At 47.2% G+C, this 23668-nt stretch overlaps 1 protein-coding gene across 1 annotated transcript in view; it reads left to right on the top strand.

The window, feature by feature from the left end:
- Positions 1-23668, top strand: part of LOC115165274 (transcription factor E3) — a 42237-nt gene that overhangs the window by 5758 nt on the left and 12811 nt on the right. Inside the window, exons 3-6 of the mRNA XM_029718312.1 lie at positions 4241-4350; positions 13733-13954; positions 18085-18309; positions 22741-22836. Of these exons, the coding sequence (XP_029574172.1) occupies positions 13763-13954; positions 18085-18309; positions 22741-22836 (513 nt within the window). The 5' untranslated portion in view covers positions 4241-4350; positions 13733-13762. The remainder of the gene's footprint in view (positions 1-4240; positions 4351-13732; positions 13955-18084; positions 18310-22740; positions 22837-23668) is intronic.

Genomic DNA, 23668 nt, shown 5'->3' with positions numbered 1-23668 from the left:
ACTCACTAAACAGAGAACATCCCTGCTCATCCCTACTGCCTCTGATCTGGAGGACTCACTAAACAGAGAACATCCCTGGTCATCCCTACTGCCTCTGATCTGGAGGACTCACTAAACAGAGAACATCCCTGGTCATCCCTACTGTCTCTGATCTGGAGGACTCACTAAACAGAGAACATCCCTGCTCATCCCTACTGCCTCTGATCTGGAGGACTCACTAAACAGAGAACATCCCTGGTCATCCCTACTGCCTCTGATCTGGAGGACTCACTAAACAGAGAACATCCCTGCTCATCCCTACTGCCTCTGATCTGGAGGACTCACTAAACAGAGAACATCCCTGGTCATCCCTACTGCCTCTGATCTGGAGGACTCACTAAACAGAGAACATCCCTGGTCATCCCTACTGTCTCTGATCTGGAGGACTCACTAAACAGAGAACATCCCTGCTCATCCCTACTGCCTCTGATCTGGAGGACTCACTAAACAGAGAACATCCCTGGTCATCCCTACTGCCTCTGATCTGGAGGACTCACTAAACAGAGAACATCCCTGCTCATCCCTACTGCCTCTGATCTGGAGGACTCACTAAACAGAGAACATCCCTGGTCATCTACTGCCTCTGATCTGGTGGACTCACTAAACAGAGAACATCCATAGTCATCTACTGCCTCTGATCTGGTGGACTCACTAAACAGAGAACATCCCTGGTCATCCCTACTGCCTCTGATCTGGAGGACTCACTAAACAGAGAACATCCCTGGTCATCCCTACTGCCTCTGATCTGGAGGACTCACTAAACAGAGAACATCCCTGGTCATCCCTACTGCCTCTGATCTGGAGGACTCACTAAACAGAGAACATCCCTGGTCATCCCTACTGTCTCTGATCTGGAGGACTCACTAAACAGAGAACATCCCTGCTCATCCCTACTGCCTCTGATCTGGAGGACTCACTAAACAGAGAACATCCCTGGTCATCCCTACTGCCTCTGATCTGGAGGACTCACTAAACAGAGAACATCCCTGCTCATCCCTACTGCCTCTGATCTGGAGGACTCACTAAACACAAATGCTTTGTTTGTAAATTATGTCTAAGTGTTGGAGTGTGCCCCTGGCAATCTGTAAGTAGGAAAAAAAACAAGAAAATCCTGGCATCTGGTTTGCTTAATATAAGGAATTTTAAATGATTTATACTTTTGCTTTTGATACTTAAGTACATTTTATCAATAACATTTACTTTTGATACTTAAGTATATTTAAAACCAAATACTTTTAGACTTTTACTCAAGTAGTATTTTACTGGGTGACTTTCACTTTTATTTGAGTCATTTTCTATTAAGGTATCTTTACTTTTACTACAGTATGACAATTGGGTACTTTTTCCACCACTGCAATTGAGTGCAGGAAATGCAGAAATGATAAAAGTGCTGAAAACAGAAGGGAGAAAGACACATTGAAATCACTTAGAATGTTACCAACCTAGGATCACTCACTACTCATAAAGCAAATGTAGATCTTAATATTAAAAAACAAAAAAATACCGTCATACCGTCCATTTTTTTTTTAAATACCGCGATATAATATTTAGGCCATATCGCCCAGCCCTAGCTGAGTTCCTAAAAAATATATACACTACCATTCAAAAGTTTGGGGTCACGTAGACATTTGTGTTCCAGTGGCACGTTGTGTTAGCTAATGACCAACATCCCTCTGTGAGGCACATGGATCCCCCACTAGCAGTTTAGAACAGGTTCAAGCCTGGGCCTAGTCGTTGTTGACGGGAACATCCTGGTCCTAGTCCTTGTTAATGGGAACATCCTGGGCCTAGTCCTTGTTGACGGGAACGTCCTGGGCCTAGTCGTTGTTGATGGGAACATCCTGGTCCTAGTCCTTGTTGATGGGAACATCCTGGTCCTAGTCCTTGTTGATGGGAACATCCTGGTCCTTGTTGATGGGAACATCCTGGTCCTTGTTGATGGGAACATCCTGGTCCTGGTCATTGTTGATGGGAACATCCTGGTCCTTGTTGATGGGAACATCCTGGTCCTAGTCCTTGTTGATGGGAACATCCTGGTCCTTGTTGATGGGAACATCCTGGTCCTAGTCGTTGTTGACGGGAACATCCTGGTCCTAGTCCTTGTTGATGGGAACATCCTGGTCCTTGTTGATGGGAACATCCTGGTCCTAGTCCTTGTTGATGGGAACATCCTGGTCCTTGTTGATGGGAACATCCTGGTCCTTGTTGATGGGAACATCCTGGTCCTAGTCCTTGTTGATGGGAACATCCTGGTCCTGGTCCTTGTTGATGGGAACATCCTGGTCCTTGTTGATGGGAACATCCTGGTCCTAGTCCTTGTTGATGGGAACATCCTGGTCCTTGTTGATGGGAACATCCTGGTCCTTATTGATGGGAACATCCTGGTCCTAGTCCTTGTTGATGGGAACATCCTAGTCCTTGTTGATGGGAACATCCTGGTCCTAGTCCTTGTTGATGGGAACATCCTGGTCCTTGTTGATGGGAACATCCTGGTCCTTGTTGATGGGAACATCCTGGTCCTAGTCCTTGTTGATGGGAACATCCTGGTCCTTGTTGATGGGAACATCCTGGTCCTTGTTGATGGGAACATCCTGGTCCTTGTTGATGGGAACATCCTGGTCCTAGTCCTTGTTGATGGGAACATCCTGGTCCTTGTTGATGGGAACATCCTGGTCCTTGTTGATGGGAACATCCTGGTCCTTGTTGATGGGAACATCCTAGTCCTTGTTGATGGGAACATTCTGGGCCTCATCCATATATTTATATGTACATATTGTTATTCCTCCCTTTAGATATGTGTGTATTTGGTAGTTGTTGGGGAATTGTTAGATTACGTGTTAGATATTACTGCACTGTTTGGAACTAGAAGCACAAGCATTTTGATACACTCGCATTAACATCTGCTAACCATGTGTATGTGAACAATAAGATTTGATTTGACCCTTACCAACTGAGCCACACGGGACCACTGTATGTCTCGGTGTTTTAATGTATATTCCTGACCTGTAGTTGTATGTTACTGACCTGTAGTTGTATATTCCTGACCTGTAGTTGTATGTTTCTGACCTGTAGTTGTATGTTTCTGACCTGTAGTTGTATGTTTCTGACCTGTAGTTGTATGTTCCTGACCTGTAGTTGTATGTTACTGACCTGTAGTTGTATATTTCTGACCTGTAGTTGTATGTTCCTGACCTGTAGTTGTATATTCCTGACCTGTAGTTTTATGTTACTGACCTGTAGTTATATATTCCTGACCTGTAGTTGTATATTCCTGACCTGTAGTTGTATATTCCTGACCTGTAGTTGTGTATTCCTGACCTGTAGTTGTATATTCCTGACCTGTAGTTGTGTATTCCTGACCTGTAGTTGTATGTTCCAGACCTGTAGTTGTATGTTTCTGACCTGTAGTTGTATGTTCCTGTGACCTGTAGTTGTATATTCCTGACCTGTAGTTGTATGTTACTGACCTGTAGTTGTATATTCCTGACCTGTAGTTGTATGTTACTGACCTGTAGTTGTATGTTACTGACCTGTAGTTGTGTGCCTGACCTGTAGTTGTATGTTCCTGACCTGTAGTTGTATGTTCCTGACCTGTAGTTGTATGTACCTGACCTGTAGTTGTATGTTACTGACCTGTAGTTGTATGTTACTGACCTGTAGTTGTATGTTTCTGACCTGTAGTTGTATGTTACTGACCTGTAGTTGTATATTCCTGACCTGTAGTTGTATGTTACTGACCTGTAGTTGTATGTTACTGACCTGTAGTTGTATGTTACTGACCTGTAGTTGTATGTTACTGACCTGTAGTTGTATGTTACTGACCTGTAGTTGTATGTTCCTGACCTGTAGTTGTATGTTACTGACCTGTAGTTGTATGTTACTGACCTGTAGTTGTATGTTACTGACCTGTAGTTGTATGTTACTGACCTGTAGTTTTATGTTACTGACCTGTAGTTGTATATTCCTGACCTGTAGTTGTATGTTCCTGACCTGTAGTTGTATGTTACTGACCTGTAGTTGTATGTTACTGACCTGTAGTTGTATGTTACTGACCTGTAGTTGTATGTTCCTGACCTGTAGTTGTATGTTACTGACCTGTAGTTGTATGTTACTGACCTGTAGTTGTATGTTTCTGACCTGTAGTTGTATGTTCCTGACCTGTAGTTGTATGTTACTGACCTGTAGTTGTATGTGTTTCCAGTTTGGAGCCTCTCCTACCTGAGGCGGTGATAGAGGTCAAGAGGTCAAGAGCATCCTCTCTTCAGAATCGGATACTTTCTACCAGCTGAAGAGCCAGCCATTCACTCTGAGGTGAATACACACACACACACACACACACACACACACACACACACACACACACACACACACACACACACTTCTAGGTGAGACCAGACACCACATTCATCTCTGTCCTTTCTCTCATTACTTTCCCCTCTGTCCATTTTGTAGTAGTGTTTAACATAGCGTGTCTGTGCATGCCTTGCTGGGCGAGAGGCTGAACCCCCCCTCTCTCTGTCTGTCTGTCTGTCTGTCTGTCTCTGTATGTCTGTCACACTGTCTGTCTCACTGTCTCTCCCTCTCTCTGTCTGTCTCTCTGTCTGTCTGTCTCTCGCTGTCTGTCTCTCACTCCCCCCCTCTCTCTATCTATCTGTCTGTCTCTCGCTGTATGTCTCTCTATCTCCCCTGTCTGTCTGTCTGTCTGTCTGTCTGTCTGTCTGTCTGTCTGTCTGTCTGTCTGTCTGTCTGTCTGTCTGTCTGTCTGTCGGTCTGTCTGTCTGTCTGTCTGTCTGTCTGTCACTCCCCCCTCTCTATCTGTCTGTCTCTCGCTGTATGTCTCTCTCTCTCTCGCTCTCTGTCTGTCTGTCTCTCACTGTCTGTCTGTCTGTCTGTCTGTCTGTCTGTCTGTCTGTCTGTCTGTCTGTCTGTCTGTCTGTCTGTCTGTCTGTCTGTCTGTCTGTCTCTCACTCCCCCTCTCTATCTGTCTGTCTCTCGCTGTATGTCTCTCGCTCTGTCTGTCTGTCTGTCTGTCTGTCTGTCTGTCTGTCTGTCTGTCACTCCCCCCTCTCTATCTGTCTGTCTCTCGCTGTATGTCTCTCTCTCTCTCTCGCTCTCTGTCTGTCTGTCTCTCTGTCTGTCTCTCGCTGTCTGTCTGTCTCTCTCTCTGTCTCTCTTTCTCTCTGTGTTTGTGTACATGTATGTGTGCGAAGCTGGGCGTCAGGTTACTGCTGTGCTTCCCAGTCTCAGTCGGTACCCTGGGAGTTTCCACAATGTATTCACCAGTGACTCAGCATGAATGTGTGTATAGTATTAATATCACGAACAGTAAATAACCAAATATGAGAATATCTTCACTTCCACTGTGGAGAGGTTATGTTCGTTTGTTGAAGGTTACAGTAGTAACTTTACTTTCACCACTTCAGATAGTAATATTGATCTTTACACTTAGACTCACACAAAACCTTAGATAGTCATGGTAGTTGTGGGGAAATTCTGACTGGGAAAGCCCTCCCCAGTGTGGAAGTAGGGTGTTGGGTAACGTGAATTTGTAATTCTGATCCCCTTGTCTCATCTATCTAGGGGCTTCCCAGTTTTATTTCCTCATCAATCTACACACAATACCCCATAATGACAAAGCGAAAACAGGTTTTTGAGAGATTTTTGCAAATGTATTTAAAAAAAAAAAAAACTAAAATACCTTTATACATAAGTATTCAGACCCTTTGCTGTGAGACTCGAAATTGAGGTCAGGTGCATCCTGTTTCCATTGATCATCCTTGAGATGTTTCTACAACTTGATTGGAGTCCACCTGTGGTAAATTATATTGATTAGACATGATTTGGAAAGGCACACACCTGTCTATTTAAGGTCCCACAGTTGACAGCGCATGTCAGAACAAAAACCAAGACATGAGGTCGAAGGAATTGTCCGTAGAACTCAGAGACAGGATTGTGTCGAGGCAAAATTCTGATTCATTGAAGATCCCCATCCCCACAGTGGCCTCCGTTAATTCTTAAATGGAAGAAGTTTGGAATCACCAAGACTCTTCCTAGAACTGGCCCTCCGGCCAAACTGAGCCATCGGGGGAGAAGGGCCTTGGTCAGGGAGGTGACTCGTTTGATTAGCTTGCCACAGTTGCTATTTTCGGTAGCTAGTTAAACATGACAAACTGACAAAGATTAGTATCGTAGCATGCATGGTTTAGCACATTCACAATCAATATTAACAGCAGAATGCAACTGGCTAGCTGTTTATAACGTTACCTGTATGCAACTGGCTAGCTGTTTCTAACGTTACCTGTATGCAACTGGCTAGCTGTTTATAACGTTACCTGTATGCAACTGGCTAGCTGTTTATAACGTTACCTGTATGCAACTGGCTAGCTGTTTATAACGTTACCTGTATGCAACTGGCTAGCTAGATAGCTGTCTAGCGAACAATAGCTAGCAATATATGCTCATGTATGCTCATCTTGGCATTTTAACTGAAGACTTACCGGTGTATGAATTATAATGATTCACAGCAAACTGAGACACTTATATAATCATTTCCACTCAGGCTTCAACCAGACCTGCTTTTAGCTACAGAAGACAGAACTGTGTCGATACCAACAGCTGTATTCAGGACAACACTGTTATTGCGGCAGGGTAGCCTAGTGGTTAGAGCGTTGGACTAGTAACTGAAATGGTTGCAAGATCGAATCGTCGAGCTGACAAGGTAAAAAATCTGTCGTTCTGCCCCCTGAACAAGGCAGTTAACCCACTGTTCCTAGGCCGTCATTGAAAATAAGAATTTGTTCTTAACTGACTTGTCTAGTTAAATTATGGTTAAAAAGTATATATAGATATATTAAAATTGAAAGCTGTAGCTACACTTTGCATGTTGTCCATGATGAAAATATGAGTAAATGATCTATGGATCTTTCAAATGTCTGCATTTGTCACGTCCTGACCATTGTAAGCTGTTATTTTCTATGGTAAAGTAGGTCAGGGCGTGACGGGGTTTTTCTAGTTTAGTTTTTCTATGTTGTCATGTTCTAGTTTTGTATTTCTGTGTTGGGTTTTGTTTGGGATGATCTCCAATTAGAGGCAGCTGGTCATCGTTGTCTCTAATTGGAGATCATACTTATTAAGTAGGTGTTTTTCCCCACCTGGGTTTGTGGGAGATTTTGTTTCAACCTCAGCGTCACGTTTTTGTTGTTGTTGTTGTTCTTTAGTTTATTTATGTATTGCATAGTTTCACAGTGAAAATAAAATGTGGAACGACACACACTGCTGCACCTTGGTCCGCTCCTTCCTACTGTAACCGATGTGAAATGGCTAGTTAGTTAGCGGTGGTGTAACCGGTGTGAAATGGCTAGTTAGTTAGCGGTGGTGCGCGCTAATAGCGTTTCAATCAGTGACGTCACTCGCTCTGAGACTTGAAGTAGGGTTCCCCCTTGCAAGGGCCGCGGCTTTTGTGGCGCGATGGGTAACGATGCTTCGTGGGTGTCAGTTGTTGATGTGTGCAAGGGTCCCTGGTTCGAGCCCAGGTTGGGGCGAAGAGAGGGACGGAACCTACACTGTTACACTACGACATCCGTGACAGCGTTAGCAGAGAGCAGGATGTGCTATTTGACAGAGAAGCCTTGAGTGACAGAATGGACTCTCTTTCTCGTGAATGTCCCAGCCCTCTTATTATCTCAACCAATCATGACTAGGCGAGATTCTGTATTTTCTCTGTATCTAAACAGCTTTGTGATTTTCACATTTGATGTATATTTACAGATCACTTACAGGTTTGTTATTAAGGCACATGAAATTCCACATGCTCAAAAAGGCATTTCTGCAAAGAAATACATTTAGAAGACGAAAAAAAAGTAGGAAAATTTGTTTTAGGCCCAGCTTCAAGAATCGGGGGACAAATGTGTAGAATTGAAACAAACGTGCTTTAAAACTGCAACATGTTAACTATGCCCCATGGCAAAATGTGTAGAATTGTAGGAAATTAACTCTAAAATGTAAACAAAAATTCTCTCTGCTATCAAGAGGTGGGACTGCTTAAAATGTTTTGCTGGCGAGGGGATTAGTTCCGGTTCTGACTGCATTTGTGGGTATGGATGTGGTTACACAGAACCACGGGCCATTGATGAGTTCAGAACCATTGATGAGATCAGAACCACGGGCTCCTGAAGAGTTCAGAACCACTGATGAGATCAGAACCACTGATGAGATCAGAACCACGGGCTCCTGAAGAGTTCAGAACCACGGGCTCCTGATGAGATCAGAACCACTGATGAGATCAGAACCACTGATGAGATCAGAACCACGGGCTACTGATGAGTTCTGATTTTTTTGTGGTTCCCATCAAAGTTGCCCGTCTCTAGTTTTTATTTATATTCCCCCATCTCCTCGTCCCGGTCCAGGGGCTTCCCAGTGTGACTGAATCAATCAAGAATCCACTTTGAGAGAGATGATGTTTACAGAAGAGGGTTAGGGTGTAAGGTAGACATATCCCCTGTGTACGGGTACAAGGGTTTAGTGTGTTGTTGTTTTTTTTGTTCAGATCCAGGTGCTTCCCAGTGAGTGAGTCATGAGCTGTTATTTCTCTGAATGGAAATGTATCTACATGTGACCGCAGAGTCTTGTGAAATAATCTTCTGTATTTTCAGTTGTCTCTGTCTTGTGTAAACGGACTTCTTCTATAATGTATCTGCTCTAATGTAACAAGCAATCTGAACTCTGACCTCAACTTTGCCACATATTGTTTTAACTACATAATATCATCTCTCGTATTTCTCGCTGAGGTCTGCCTCTTTATCAAGGAGACTGACAGGTCTTCTTGTTCATTTATTCATTTATACAGAGGAACCCAATTGAGAACACGGCCTAATTTACGATGGGTGCCCTGAGAACAGAACAAATTACATCAATAAAACAGCAAAAATATACAAACTACACGACAGCTATAAATACATTAAACTACAAGACAGCTATAAATACATTCCAAACTACAAGACAGCTATAAATACATTACAAACTACAAGACAGCTATAAATACATTACAAACTACAATACAGCTATAAATACATTACAAACTACAAGACAGCTATAAATACATTACAAACTACAAGACAGCTATAAATACATTACAAACTACAAGACAGCTATAAATACATTACAAACTACAAGACAGCTATAAATACATTACAAACTACAAGACAGCTATAAATACATTACAAACTACAAGACAGCTATAAATACAGTGCAAACTACAAGACAGCTATAAATACATTACAAACTACAAGACAGCTATAAATACATTACAAACTACAAGACAGCTATAAATACATTACAAACTACAAGACAGCTATAAATACATTACAAACTACACGACAGCTATAAATACATTACAAACTACAAGACAGCTATAAATACATTACAAACTACACGACAGCTATAAATACATTACAAACTACACGACAGCTATAAATACATTACAAACTACAAGACAGCTATAAATACATTACAAACTACAAGACAGCTATAAATACATTACAAACTACAAGACAGCTATAAATACAGTGCAAACTACAAGACAGCTATAAATACATTACAAACTACAAGACAGCTATAAATACATTACAAACTACAAGACAGCTATAAATACATTACAAACTACACGACAGCTATAAATACATTACAAACTACACGACAGCTATAAATACATTACAAACTACAAGACAGCTATAAATACATTACAAACTACACGACAGCTATAAATACATTACAAACTACACGACAGCTATAAATACATTCCAAACTACAAGACAGCTATAAATACATTACAAACTACAAGACAGCTATAAATACATTACAAACTACAAGACAGCTATAAATACATTACAAACTACAAGACAGCTATAAATACATTACAAACTACAAGACAGCTATAAATACAGTGCAAACTACAAGACAGCTATAAATACATTACAAACTACAAGACAGCTATAAATACAGTGCAAACTACAAGACAGCTATAAATACATTACAAACTACACGACAGCTATAAATACATTACAAACTACAAGACAGCTATAAATACATTACAAACTACAAGACAGCTATAAATACATTACAAACTACAAGACAGCTATAAATACAGTGCAAACTACAAGACAGCTATAAATACATTAAACTACACGACAGCTATAAATACATTACAAACTACACGACAGCTATAAATACATTACAAACTACAAGACAGCTATAAATACATTACAAACTACAAGACAGCTATAAATACATTAAACTACAAGACAGCTATAAATACATTACAAACTACAAGACAGCTATAAATACATTACAAACTACAAGACAGCTATAAATACATTACAAACTACAAGACAGCTATAAATACATTACAAACTACACGACAGCTATAAATACATTACAAACTACAAGACAGCTATAAATACATTAAACTACAAGACAGCTATAAATACATTACAAACTACAAGACAGCTATAAATACATTACAAACTACAAGACAGCTATAAATACATTAAACTACAAGACAGCTATAAATACATTACAAACTACAAGACAGCTATAAATACATTAAACTACAAGACAGCTATAAATACATTACAAACTACAAGACAGCTATAAATACATTACAAACTACAAGACAGCTATAAATACATTACAAACTACACGACAGCTATAAATACATTAAACTACAAGACAGCTATAAATACATTACAAACTACAAGACAGCTATAAATACATTACAAACTACAAGACAGCTATAAATACATTACAAACTACAAGACAGCTATAAATACATTACAAACTACAAGACAGCTATAAATACATTTAATCAGGTTATCCTCACCCCCTACAGCCTGTTTTGTGTTCAGTGCTTTCGGAAATGTTTCAGACCTTTTTTCCCCTCGTCAATCTACACACAATATCCCATAATGACAAAACAAAAACAGGTTTGTGGAAATTTTCGCTCATTTATTCAAAATAAAAAACTGAAAATCACATTTATTCAGACCCTTTACTCAGTACTTTGTTGAAGCACCTTTGGCAGCGATTACAGCCTTGAGTCTTCTTGGGTATGACGCTACAAGCTTGGCACACCTGTGCCTCGACACAATCATGTCTCGGAGCTCTACGGACAATTCCTTCGACCTGATGGATTGGTTTTGGCTCTGACATGTACTGTCAACTGTGTTACCTTGTATAGACAGGTGTGTGACTTTCTAAATCATGTCCAATCAATTAAATTTACCACAGGTGGACTCCAATCAAATTGTAGAAACATCTCAAGGATGGTCAATGGAAACAGGATGCACCTGAGCTCAATTTCGAGTCTCATAGCAAAGGGTCTGAATACTTAAATAAGCTATTTCTGTTTTTATTTTTAATAAATGAGCAAACATTTCTAAAAAACTGTTTTTGCTTTGTCATTATGAGGTGTTGTGTGTAGATTGATGAGGAAAACATTTAATTTAATCCATTTTACATTTACATTTACATTTAAGTAATTTAGCAGACGCTCTTATCCAGAGCGACTTACAAATTGGTGCATTCACCTTATGATATCCAGTGGGACAACCACTTTACAATAGTGCATCTAAATCTTTTAAGGGGGGGGGGGTTAGAAGGATTACTTTATCCTATCCCAGGTATTCCTTAAAGAGGTGGGGTTTCAGGTGTCTCCGGAAGGTGGTGATTGACTCCGCTGTCCTGGCGTCGTGAGGGAGCTTGTTCCACCATTGGGGTGCCAGAGCAGCGAACAGTTTTGACTGGGCTGAGCGTGAACTGTGCTTCCTCAGAGGTAGGGAGGCGAGCAGGCCAGAGGTGGATGAACGCAGTGCCCTTGTTTGGGTGTAGGGACTGATCAGAGCCTGAAGGTACGGAGGTGCCGTTCCCCTCACAGCTCCGTAGGCAAGCACCATGGTCTTGTAGCGGATGCGAGCTTCAACTGGAAGCCAGTGGAGAGAGCGGAGGAGCGGGGTGACGTGAGAGAACTTGGGAAGGTTGAACACCAGACGGGCTGCGGCGTTCTGGATGAGTTGTAGGGGTTTAATGGCACAGGCAGGGAGCCCAGCCAACAGCGAGTTGCAGTAGTCCAGACGGGAGATGACAAGTGCCTGGATTAGGACCTGCGCCGCTTCCTGTGTGAGGCAGGGTCATACTCTGCGAATGTTGTAGAGCATGAACCTACAGGATCGGGTCACCGCCTTGATGTTAGTGGAGAACGACAGGGTGTTGTCCAGGATCACGCCAAGGTTCTTAGCACTCTGGGAGGAGGACACAAGGGAGTTGTCAACCGTGATGGCGAGATCATGGAACGGGCAGTCCTTCGTCTTGCCGAGGTTCAGGAAGAGCAGCTCCGTCTTGCCGAGGTTCAGCTTGAGGTGGTGATCCGTCATCCACACTGATATGTCTGCCAGACATGCAGAGATGCGATTCGCCGCCTGGTTATCAGAAGGGGGAAAGGAGAAGATTAATTGTGTGTCGTCTGCATAGCAATGATAGGAGACACCATGTGAGGATATGACAGAGCCAAGTGACTCTGTGTATAGCGAGAATAGGAGAGGGCCTAGAACAGAGCCCTGGGGGACACCAGTGGTGAGAGCGCGTGGTGCGGAGACAGATTCTCGCCACGCCACCTGGTAGGAGCGACCTGTCAGGTAGGACGCAATCCAAGCGTGGGCCGCGCCGGAGATGCCCAACTCGGAGAGGGTGGAGAGGAGGATCTGATGGTTCACAGTATCAAAGGCAGCAGATAGGTCTAGAAGGATGAGAGCAGAGGAGAGAGAGTTAGCTTTAGCAGTGCGGAGAGCCTCCGTGACACAGAGAAGAGCAGTCTCAGTTGAATGCCCAGTCTTGAAACCTGACTGATTAGGATCAAGAAGGTCATTCTGAGAGAGATAGCAGGAGAGCTGGCCAAGGACGGCACGTTCAAGAGTTTTGGAGAGAAAAGAAAGAAGGGATACTGGTCTGTAGTTGTTGACATCGGAGGGATCGAGTGTAGGTTTTTTCAGAAGGGGTGCAACTCTCGCTCTCTTGAAGACGGAAGGGACGTAGCCAGCGGTCAAGGATGAGTTGATGAGTGAGGTGAGGTAGGGGAGAAGGTCTCCGGAAATGGTCTGGAGAAGAGAGGAGGGGATAGGGTCAAGTGGGCAGGTTGTTGGGCGGCCGGCTGTCACAAGACGCGAGATTTCATCTGGAGAGAGAGGGGAGAAAGAGGTCAAAGCACAGGGTAGGGCAGTGTGAGCAGGACCAGCGGTGTCGTTTGACTTAGCAAACGAGGATCGGATATCTTCAACCTTCTTTTCAAAATGGTTGACGAAGTCATCCGCAGTGAGGGAGGAGGGGGGGGGGGGGGGGGGGGAGGGGGAGGAGGAGGAGGATTCAGGAGGGAGGAGAAGGTAGCAAAAAGCTTCCTAGGGTTAGAGGCAGATGCTTGGAATTTAGAGTGGTAGAAAGTGGCTTTAGCAGCAGAGACAGAAGAACAAGGCTGTAACATAACAAAATGTGGAAAAGGGGAATGGGTCTGAATACTTTCCGAAAGGCACTGTATGTGTTTTTTAAACTGACTTGACTCTGTCCTTCATGTTCTCCCCCTGTATCCTGTTTTAACATGTATGTGGTTTTTAAACTGACCTGATTCTGTCCCCCTTCCCTCCGCCTGCAGCCTGTCTTCACCCCTCCTCTCAGCTCAGTGATGACCTCCCGGGTGTTGATGAGGCAGGAGCTGATGCGCCAGCAGGCCAGGGACCAGGAGAGGAGAGAGGCCCAGCAGCAGGTCTTCTCAGCCCAGCTACGAACCACCGACTCCTCCCCAGCCATCTCCATGGCCCCAGAGCATACCGGAGCCCAACCACTCCCTGCCCAGGTCCCTGTGGAGGTCCTCATGGTAAGGTCATATGACCACCCCCTACCCAGGTCCCTGTGGAGGTCGTCGAGGTAAGGTCATGACTTTCTTGAAGCTCTCGGAGGGCTGTTGGGTTTGCAATTCACTAGAAATGCCTGGTCTGTTTGTGTGTCAAAGAAATGACAGTTGGAGCGTTCCAGAATTGCGGACATGATTATAAGATACTGTAGTGCAAGAGTCCTGCAGTCCCCCAAACACATAGACCATCAGCAACATGGGTATGAATCATAACCCTGACCCTTTTAGCCTGTCCTACCAGTTTCCCTACATCTACTGTCAATACATCATGCCCTGGAGGGCTTGAGAAGGGCTGGTCTTGGGGAGGGCTGGTCTTGAGAAGGGCTGGTCTTGAGGAGGGCTGGTCTTGGGGAGGGCTGGTCTTGGGGAGGGCTGGTCTTGAGGAGGGCTGGTCTTGAGGAGGGCTGGTCTTGAGAAGGGCTGGTCTTGAGGAGGGCTTGGGGAGGGCTGGTCTTGGGGAGGGCTGGTCTTGGGGAGGGCTGGTCTTGGGGAGGGCTGGTCTTGAGGAGGGCTAGTCTTGGGGAGGGCTGGTCTTGAGGAGGGCTTGGGGAGGGCTGGTCTTGGGAAGGGCTGGTCTTGGGGAGGGCTGGTCTTGGGGAGGGCTGGTCTTGAGGAGGGCTGGTCTTGAGGAGGGCTTGAGGAGGGCTGGTCTTGGGGAGGGCTGGTCTTGAGGAGGGCTGGTCTTGGGGAGGGCTGGTCTTGGGGAGGGCTGGTCTTGGGGAGGGCTGGTCTTGGGGAGGGCTGGTCTTGAGGAGGGCTGGTCTTGGGGAGGGCTGGTCTTGGGGAGGGCTGGGCTTGAGGAGGGCTGGTCTTGAGGAGGGCTGGTCTTGGGGAGGGCTGGTCTTGGGGAGGGCTGGTCTTGGGGAGGGCTGGTCTTGAGGAGGGCTGGTCTTGAGGAGGGCTGGTCTTGAGGAGGGCTGGTCTTGAGGAGGGCTGGTCTTGAGGAGGGCTGGTCTTGAGGAGGTCTTGAGGAGGGCTGGTCTTGAGGAGGTCTTGAGGAGGGCTGGTCTTGAGGAGGTCTTGAGGAGGTCTTGGGGAGGGCTGGTCTTGGGGAGGGCTGGTCTTGGGGAGGGCTGGTCTTGAGGAGGGCTGGTCTTGAGAAGGGCTGGTCTTGAGGAGGGCTTGGGGAGGGCTGGTCTTGGGGAGGGCTGGTCTTGGGGAGGGCTGGTCTTGGGGAGGGCTGGTCTTGAGGAGGGCTGGTCTTGGGGAGGGCTGGTCTTGAGGAGGGCTTGGGGAGGGCTGGTCTTGGGAAGGGCTGGTCTTGGGGAGGGCTGGTCTTGGGGAGGGCTGGTCTTGAGGAGGGCTGGTCTTGAGGAGGGCTTGAGGAGGGCTGGTCTTGGGGAGGGCTGGTCTTGAGGAGGGCTGGTCTTGGGGAGGGCTGGTCTTGGGGAGGGCTGGTCTTGGGGAGGGCTGGTCTTGAGGAGGGCTGGTCTTGGGGAGGGCTGGTCTTGGGGAGGGCTGGTCTTGAGGAGGGCTGGTCTTGAGGAGGGCTGGTCTTGGGGAGGGCTGGTCTTGGGGAGGGCTGGTCTTGGGGAGGGCTGGTCTTGAGGAGGGCTGGTCTTGAGGAGGGCTGGTCTTGAGGAGGGCTGGTCTTGAGGAGGGCTGGTCTTGAGGAGGGCTGGTCTTGAGGAGGTCTTGAGGAGGGCTGGTCTTGAGGAGGTCTTGAGGAGGGCTGGTCTTGAGGAGGTCTTGAGGAGGTCTTGGGGAGGGCTGGTCTTGGGGAGGGCTGGTCTTGGGGAGGGCTGGTCTTGAGGAGGGCTGGTCTTGAGGAGGGCTGGTCTTGAGGAGGGCTTGGGGAGGGCTGGTCTTGGGGAGGGCTGGTCTTGGGGAGGGCTGGTCTTGGGGAGGGCTGGTCTTGAGGAGGGCTAGTCTTGGGGAGGGCTGGTCTTGAGGAGGGCTTGGGGAGGGCTGGTCTTGGGAAGGGCTGGTCTTGGGGAGGGCTGGTCTTGGGGAGGGCTGGTCTTGAGGAGGGCTGGTCTTGAGGAGGGCTTGAGGAGGGCTGGTCTTGGGGAGGGCTGGTCTTGAGGAGGGCTGGTCTTGGGGAGGGCTGGTCTTGGGGAGGGCTGGTCTTGGGGAGGGCTGGTCTTGAGGAGGGCTGGTCTTGGGGAGGGCTGGTCTTGGGGAGGGCTGGGCTTGAGGAGGGCTGGTCTTGAGGAGGGCTGGTCTTGGGGAGGGCTGGTCTTGGGGAGGGCTGGTCTTGGGGAGGGCTGGTCTTGAGGAGGGCTGGTCTTGAGGAGGGCTGGTCTTGGGGAGGGCTGGTCTTGAGGAGGGCTGGTCTTGAGGAGGGCTGGTCTTGAGGAGGTCTTGAGGAGGGCTGGTCTTGAGGAGGTCTTGAGGAGGTCTTGAGGAGGTCTTGGGGAGGGCTGGTCTTGGGGAGGGCTGGTCTTGAGGAGGGCTGGTCTTGAGGAGGGCTGGTCTTGAGGAGGGCTTGGGGAGGGCTGGTCTTGGGGAGGGCTGGTCTTGGGGAGGGCTGGTCTTGGGGAGGGCTGGTCTTGAGGAGGGCTAGTCTTGGGGAGGGCTGGTCTTGAGGAGGGCTTGGGGAGGGCTGGTCTTGGGAAGGGCTGGTCTTGGGGAGGGCTGGTCTTGGGGAGGGCTGGTCTTGAGGAGGGCTGGTCTTGAGGAGGGCTTGAGGAGGGCTGGTCTTGGGGAGGGCTGGTCTTGAGGAGGGCTGGTCTTGGGGAGGGCTGGTCTTGGGGAGGGCTGGTCTTGAGGAGGGCTGGTCTTGGGGAGGGCTGGTCTTGGGGAGGGCTGGTCTTGAGGAGGGCTGGTCTTGGGAAGGGCTGGTCTTGGGGAGGGCTGGTCTTGGGGAGGGCTGGTCTTGAGGAGGGCTGGGCTTGGGGAGGGCTGGGCTTGGGGAGGGCTGGTCTTGAGGAGGGCTGGTCTTGGGGAGGGCTGGTCTTGGGGAGGGCTGGTCTTGGGGAGGGCTGGTCTTGAGGAGGGCTGGTCTTGAGGAGGGCTGGTCTTGGGGAGGGCTGGTCTTGAGGAGGGCTGGTCTTGAGGAGGGCTGGTCTTGAGGAGGGCTGGTCTTGAGGAGGTCTTGAGGAGGGCTGGTCTTGAGGAGGTCTTGAGGAGGTCTTGGGGAGGGCTGGTCTTGGGGAGGGCTGGTCTTGGGGAGGGCTGGTCTTGAGGAGGGCTGGTCTTGAGGAGGGCTGGTCTTGAGGAGGGCTGGTCTTGAGGAGGGCTGGTCTTGGGGAGGGCTGGTCTTGGGGAGGGCTGGTCTTGGGGAGGGCTGGTCTTGAGGAGGTCTTGAGGAGGTCTTGGGGAGGGCTGGTCTTGGGGAGGGCTGGTCTTGAGGAGGTCTTGAGGAGGGCTGGTCTTGGGGAGGGCTGGTCTTGGGGAGGGCTGGTCTTGAGGAGGGCTGGTCTTGAGGAGGGCTGGTCTTGGGGAGGGCTGGTCTTGGGGAGGGCTGGTCTTGGGGAGGGCTGGTCTTGAGGAGGGCTGGTCTTGAGGAGGTCTTGAGGAGGTCTTGGGGAGGGCTGGTCTTGGGGAGGGCTGGTCTTGAGGAGGTCTTGAGGAGGGCTGGTCTTGGGGAGGGCTGGTCTTGGGGAGGGCTGGTCTTGAGGAGGGCTGGTCTTGGGGAGGGCTGGTCTTGGGGAGGGCTGGGCTTGAGGAGGTCTTGAGGAGGGCTGGTCTTGAGGAGGGCTGGTCTTGGGGAGGCTGGGTTTGGGGAGGACTGATTTTGCTTTTGATCACAAACGTTTTATATCGAAGTGGGAGTTGTTGCAGATACTGTATTACATTTATCAGGAGGACGTACATGTTGATGACAGGTCTTACAGTGCATTATAACCACATTATATCTGCCTTTCCTCATTGACTTACCTTCCCATCTCTCTCTCTCTCTCTCTCTCTCTCTCTCTCTCTCTCTCCTCTAGATTCAGACCAACTTGGAGAACCCCACTAAATACCACATCCGGGCCTCTACTCTAACTAACCCCCATGTCTCTCTCTCTCTCTCTCTCTCTCTCTCTCTCTCTCTCTCTCTCGTCCTCTCTCCTCTTCTCTCTCTCTCTCTCTCTCTCTCTCTCTCTCTCTCTCTCTCTCTCCTCTCTCTCTCTCTCTCTCCTCTCTCTCTCTCTCTCTCTCTCCTCTAGATTCAGACCAACTTGGAGAACCCCACTAAATACCACATCCAGGCCTCCCAGAGACAGCAGGTTAAACACTACCTCTCCTCCACCGAGGGGAACAAACTGACCAGTCAGACGCTGGGCACCTCCCCCTCACCTCAGTCCGGATCCGCCCCCAAGCTCCAGCCTGCAGCCAACAGCACTCCCAGCAGCCCACTGGCCGTGCTCAGCCTGAGCTCCAACAAAGAGGAGGTATACTGCAGTGGGTTTGTGGGCCAGATCTCTCCTGAACAGTACGAACAATAATAGATTAAACTAATTTTGGTCAAGGAATTCGTGAAATAAGTTGTATGGAGTGTAATGTAATATTATGAATCTACAGTGTAGGATATTAACCCTTGGCAACATGGGCCTGGAGGCTCACTGGGATATCGGTATCTACAATACACCAACAATTATCCATTTTCAGCTCAATACGTGTATTCCCCAATTTTCTTCTTTTTTTTTTTGATAACATAAATGTACTGTAATTAAAACTTCTAAAAAATCTCTCTGCCCCATGACAAAATGTGTAGAAATGTGCTACATTTTCTCTTCAATGCCAAGAGGTGGGACTTTAAAATGCTCCTTCTCAGGGCCCGAGACTTGGTTTGTCCGTCCACGCATGGTCCAAGTCATAGTAAAAGTCCTTGTATGTTATATATATATATATTTTAAATTTTATTTAACTCCAGTTGTGTTCCTGTTATGAGGGGGAGGAGAGGAGAGGGAGGGGTCCCTGATGAATTTTGCTATCACATAAAGGTTTCCCTGGCCCCAAAACGTTTGAGAACCCCTGTTCTATTCTACATGACAATCACCTCTGTTTTTATGCAATACATTTCTATAATGTTTTATACTCGTCAACTGACACCACATTCTTTCATCACGCCATGACCTAAATAATCAAACTTTATTCTATCAAACTAGACATACTGCAACTCTGTCTAGAATGTCCTCCATTTGTAAAATATTCATTTTAACCACATCTTGTGTGTTCCATGGTATGTGTATATATATATATATATAATACACTGTCTTGGTCTTTCAGTTCCTTTAAAATTCAACAGTAGTTCGTTCCCCCTGTAATAACAATAGCATGTTGTTGTAGACAAGTCTCACGGTAGGGCTGTCTCTTGTACCTTTCTCTGTGGCTCAGAGTGGTTCTGTCTCTGTCTGTCTGTCTGTCTGTCTGTCTGTCTGTCTGTCTGTCTGTCTGTCTGTCTGTCTGTCTGTGTCTGCCTGCCTGCCTAGCTGCCTGTGGGTCTGTCTGCCTGCCTGCCTGCCTGCCTGCCTGCCTGTCTGTCTGTCTAGCTGCCTGTGGGTCTGTCTGACTGGGGCTGGTCTGTCTCCTGTCTCCTGCACCTTGCTATGTGGCTCAGTGTGTTTGGTTCCACATTAGCCTGTCTGTCTGTCTGTCTGCCTGTCTGTCTAGCTGCCTGTGGGTCTGTCTGACTGGGGCTGGTCTGTCTCCTGTCTCCTGCACCTTGCTATGTGTATTCAGTACTAAATTGATCTGTCAAATACAACAGTTCTAGGCTAATGGCCTCTGCACACTTCACACCACAGAGACGTTAGTTAAAGGTTTGCTCCGCTGTCTGTTGGTCTGTATTCATCCTGAATTATCTGAGGGGCAAACACATTACATAGCAGATTCAAGCTTTTTTTTTTTTACTTCTGGAGTAAAATCGAATGAATTTGCCCCTGAGGGGATGAAAAAAGTTGTATTAAAATGTAATTTGACTGGAATTTAAAGTTTAGTGTGTCAAAAAAGGTCTTACTCAGACAATAAGGAGTGGTTGAATTTCAGGAAGGAAGGAGAGAACCTGAATAAGCCGTGTCGTAGAATAGTTCATGGCTTGTGAATTTGTGCCTTATTCATAAAGTGCTGTGTGGCGTGTTTTAGTGAGGTTTTCTATGTATGACTCACCCTGTCTCACCCTGACTAATCCGGTCTAACACGCTATCTCAGTCTGGCTGTATGTCTGACCCAAGGTGCTGGGGAGACCAGGTATCAGGGAGACCAGGGGGAGAATGTACCAGGGAGACCAGGTATCAGGGAGACCAGGGGGAGAATGTACCAGGGAGACCAGGTATCAGGGAGACCAGGGAGAGAATGTACCAGGGAGACCAGGTATCAGGGAGACCAGGGGGAGAATGTACCAGGGAGAGATTGTACCAGGGAGACCAGGTATCAGGGAGACCAGGGAGACCATGTATCAGGGAGACCAGAGAGCGAATGTACCAGGGAGACCAGGTATCAGGGAGACCAGGTACCAGGGAGACCATGTACCAGGGAGACCAGGGAGAGAATGTACAAGGGAGACCATGTTTCAGGGAGAGAATGTACAAGGGAGACCATGTTTCAGGGAGACCAGGTATCAGGGAGACCAGGTATCAGGGGGACCATGTATCAGGGAGACCAGAGAGAGAATGTACCAGGGAGACCAGGTATCAGGAAGACCAGAGAGAGAATGTACCAGGTATCAGGGAGACCAGGAGGAGAATGTACCAGGGAGAGAATGTACCAGGGAGACCAGGTATCAGGGAGACCAGGTATCAGGGAGACCAGGGAGAGAATGTACCAGGGAGACCAGGTACCAGGGAGACCAGGGAGACCATGTATCAGGGAGACCAGAGAGCGAATGTACCAGGGAGACCAGGTATCAGGGAGACCAGGTATCAGGGAGACCAGGTACCAGGGAGACCATGTACCAGGGAGACCATGTACCAGGGAGACCACGGAGAGAATGTACAAGGGAGACCATGTTTCAGGGAGACCATGTTTCAGGGAGTCCAGGTATCAGGGAGACCAGGTATCAGGGGGACCTTGTATCAGGAAGACCAGAGAGAGAATGTATCAGGGAGACCAGGGGGAGAATGTACCAGGGAGAGAATGTACCAGGGAGACCAGGTATCAGGGAGACCAGGTATCAGGGAGACCAGGGAGAGAATGTACCAGGGAGACCAGGTACCAGGGAGACCAGGGAGACCATGTATCAGGGAGACCAGAGAGCGAATGTACCAGGGAGACCAGGTACCAGGGAGACCAGGTACCAGGGAGACCAGGTACCATGGAGACCAGGGAGAGAATGTACCAGGGAGACCAGGTATCAGGGGGACCATGTATCAGGGAGACCAGAGAGAGAATGTACCAGGGAGACCAGGTATCAGTAAGACCAGAGAGAGAATGTACCAGGTATCAGGGAAACCAGGTATCAGAGAGACCAGGTACCAGGGAGACCAGGTATCAGGGAGACCAGGGAGAAGGCCAGCATCCCGGTGTCACCCCTTCACTGTTGACATTGAGACTGGTGTTTTGCGGGTACTATTTAATGAAGCTGCCAGTTGAGGACTTGTGAGGCGTCTGTTTCTCAAACTAGACACTCTAATATACTTGTCCTCTTGCTCAGTTGTGCACCGGGGCCTCCCACTCCTCTTTCTATTCTGGTTAGAGCCAGTTTGCGCTGTTTTGTGAAGGGAGTAGTACACAGCGTTGTATGAGATCTTCAGTTTCTTGGCAATTTCTCGCATGGAATAGCCATCATTTCTCAGAACAAGAATAGACTGACGAGTTTCAGAAGAAAGGACGTTTCTGGACATTTTGAGCCTGTAATCAAACCCACAAATGCTGATGCTCCCGATACTCAACTAGTCTAAAGAAGGCTAGTTTTATTGCTTCTTTAATGAGCAAAACTTTTTTCAGCTGTGCTAACATAATTGCAAAAGGGGTTTTCTAATGATCAATTAGCCTTTTAAATTGATCAACTTGGATTACCTAATGTAACAATGTAGGTTCCGTCCCTCTCTTCGCCCCAACCCGGGCTCGAACCAGGGACCCTTGCACACATCAACAACTGACACCCCACGAAGCATCGTTACCCATCGCGCCACAAGAGCCACGGCCCTTGCAACGCAAGGGGAAACCCTACTTCAAGTCTCAGAGCGAGTGACGTCACTGATTGAAACGCTATTAGCGCGCACCACCGCTAACTAACTAGCCATTTCACATCGGTTACACCACCGCTAACTAGCTAGCCATTTCACATCGGTTACACCACCGCTAACTAACTAGCCATTTCACATCGGTTACACCACCACTAACTAACTAGCCATTTCACATCGGTTACACCACCGCTAACTAACTAGCCATTTCACACCGGTTACACCACCGCTAACTAGCTAGCCATTTCACATCGGTTACACCACCGCTAACTAACTAGCCATTTCACATCGGTTACACCACCGCTAACTAACTAGCCATTTCACATCGGTTACACCACCGCTAACTAACTAGCCATTTCACATCGGTTACACTAACACAACGTGCCATTGGAACACAGGAGTGATGGTTGCTGATAATAGGCCTCTGTACGCCTATGTAGATATTCCATAAAATAATCTGCCATTTCCAGCTACAATAGTCATTTACAACATTAACAATGTCGACACTGTATTTCTGATCAATTTGATGTGATTTTAATGGACAAAAAATTTGCTTTTCTTTCAAAAACAAGGTCATTTCTCAGTGACCCCAAACTTTTGAACGGTAGTGTATCTGTGTGTGTATATATATAATATATATGTATATATATATATATATAATCTCTTCCTCTACTGACCCCAGAGCTGTTTGTCTTTCAGATGGAAGTTGTGATCGATGGCATCATCAGTCTTGAATCCGGTCTCAACAATGAGTTCTTTCAGTTGATGGACTCTGGACTACAGTTAGCCAACACGGTACGCAGCCTTCTGTAAGTTGATGGACTCTGGACTACAGTTAGCCAACACGGTACGTAGCCTTCTGTAAGTTGATGGACTCTGGACTACAGTTAGCCAACACGGTACGTAGCCTTCTGTAAGTTGATGGACTCTGGACTACAGTTAGCCAACACGGTACGTAGCCTTCTGTAAGTTGATGGACTCTGGCCTACAGTTAGCCAACACGGTACGTAGCCTTCTGTAAGTTGATGGACTCTGGACTACAGTTAGCCAACACGGTACGCAGCCTTCTGTAAGTTGATGGACTCTGGCCTACAGTTAGCCAACACGGTACGTAGCAAAATATCATACCAACAACTCCTAGAGATGAATGAATCATCTGTTAGCCCACTTCTTCAAGTGAGACACACATAGTATGCCTTTCTGAAGATTGCTATCGCAGCAAGCAGTTAATAATGGAATCCTCTTCTATCTTCACTGACAGTTGACCCTCGCTCGTATTGGCTTATCAACACATTGATAGCTGTGTCTCTATTTGTCCATCATAGATTTTTTTTTTGGGGGGGGGGGGTGGAGAGAGGGGTATTTGGTAGTTTTTTTGGAGCAGGGCAGTTGAATGTCTAATCTGAGACAGTGGAATCCAGTCTGGCCGTGAGAGTAAACACACTTGTGACAGATGGCTAACAGTAGCCAGAACAGGGCTAGAGCAGGCCAGAGCAGGCCGGGGTTACAGAAGGCTAGGGTGGGGTCAGCATGGTGCTGGAGGATAGGGAGGGAGGGAGGGAGGGGGGGAGGGAGGGCTGCCTGGGTGTAGAATGCTGATAGCTTAACTGTGAAGAATGTGGAGAGA

This window comes from Salmo trutta, chromosome 28, assembly GCF_901001165.1.
Source record: "Salmo trutta chromosome 28, fSalTru1.1, whole genome shotgun sequence".
Taxonomy (NCBI): Eukaryota; Metazoa; Chordata; class Actinopteri; order Salmoniformes; family Salmonidae; genus Salmo; species Salmo trutta.
Note: the sequence above shows the minus strand (reverse complement) of the source record. Positions and strands in the feature narration are given on the sequence as shown.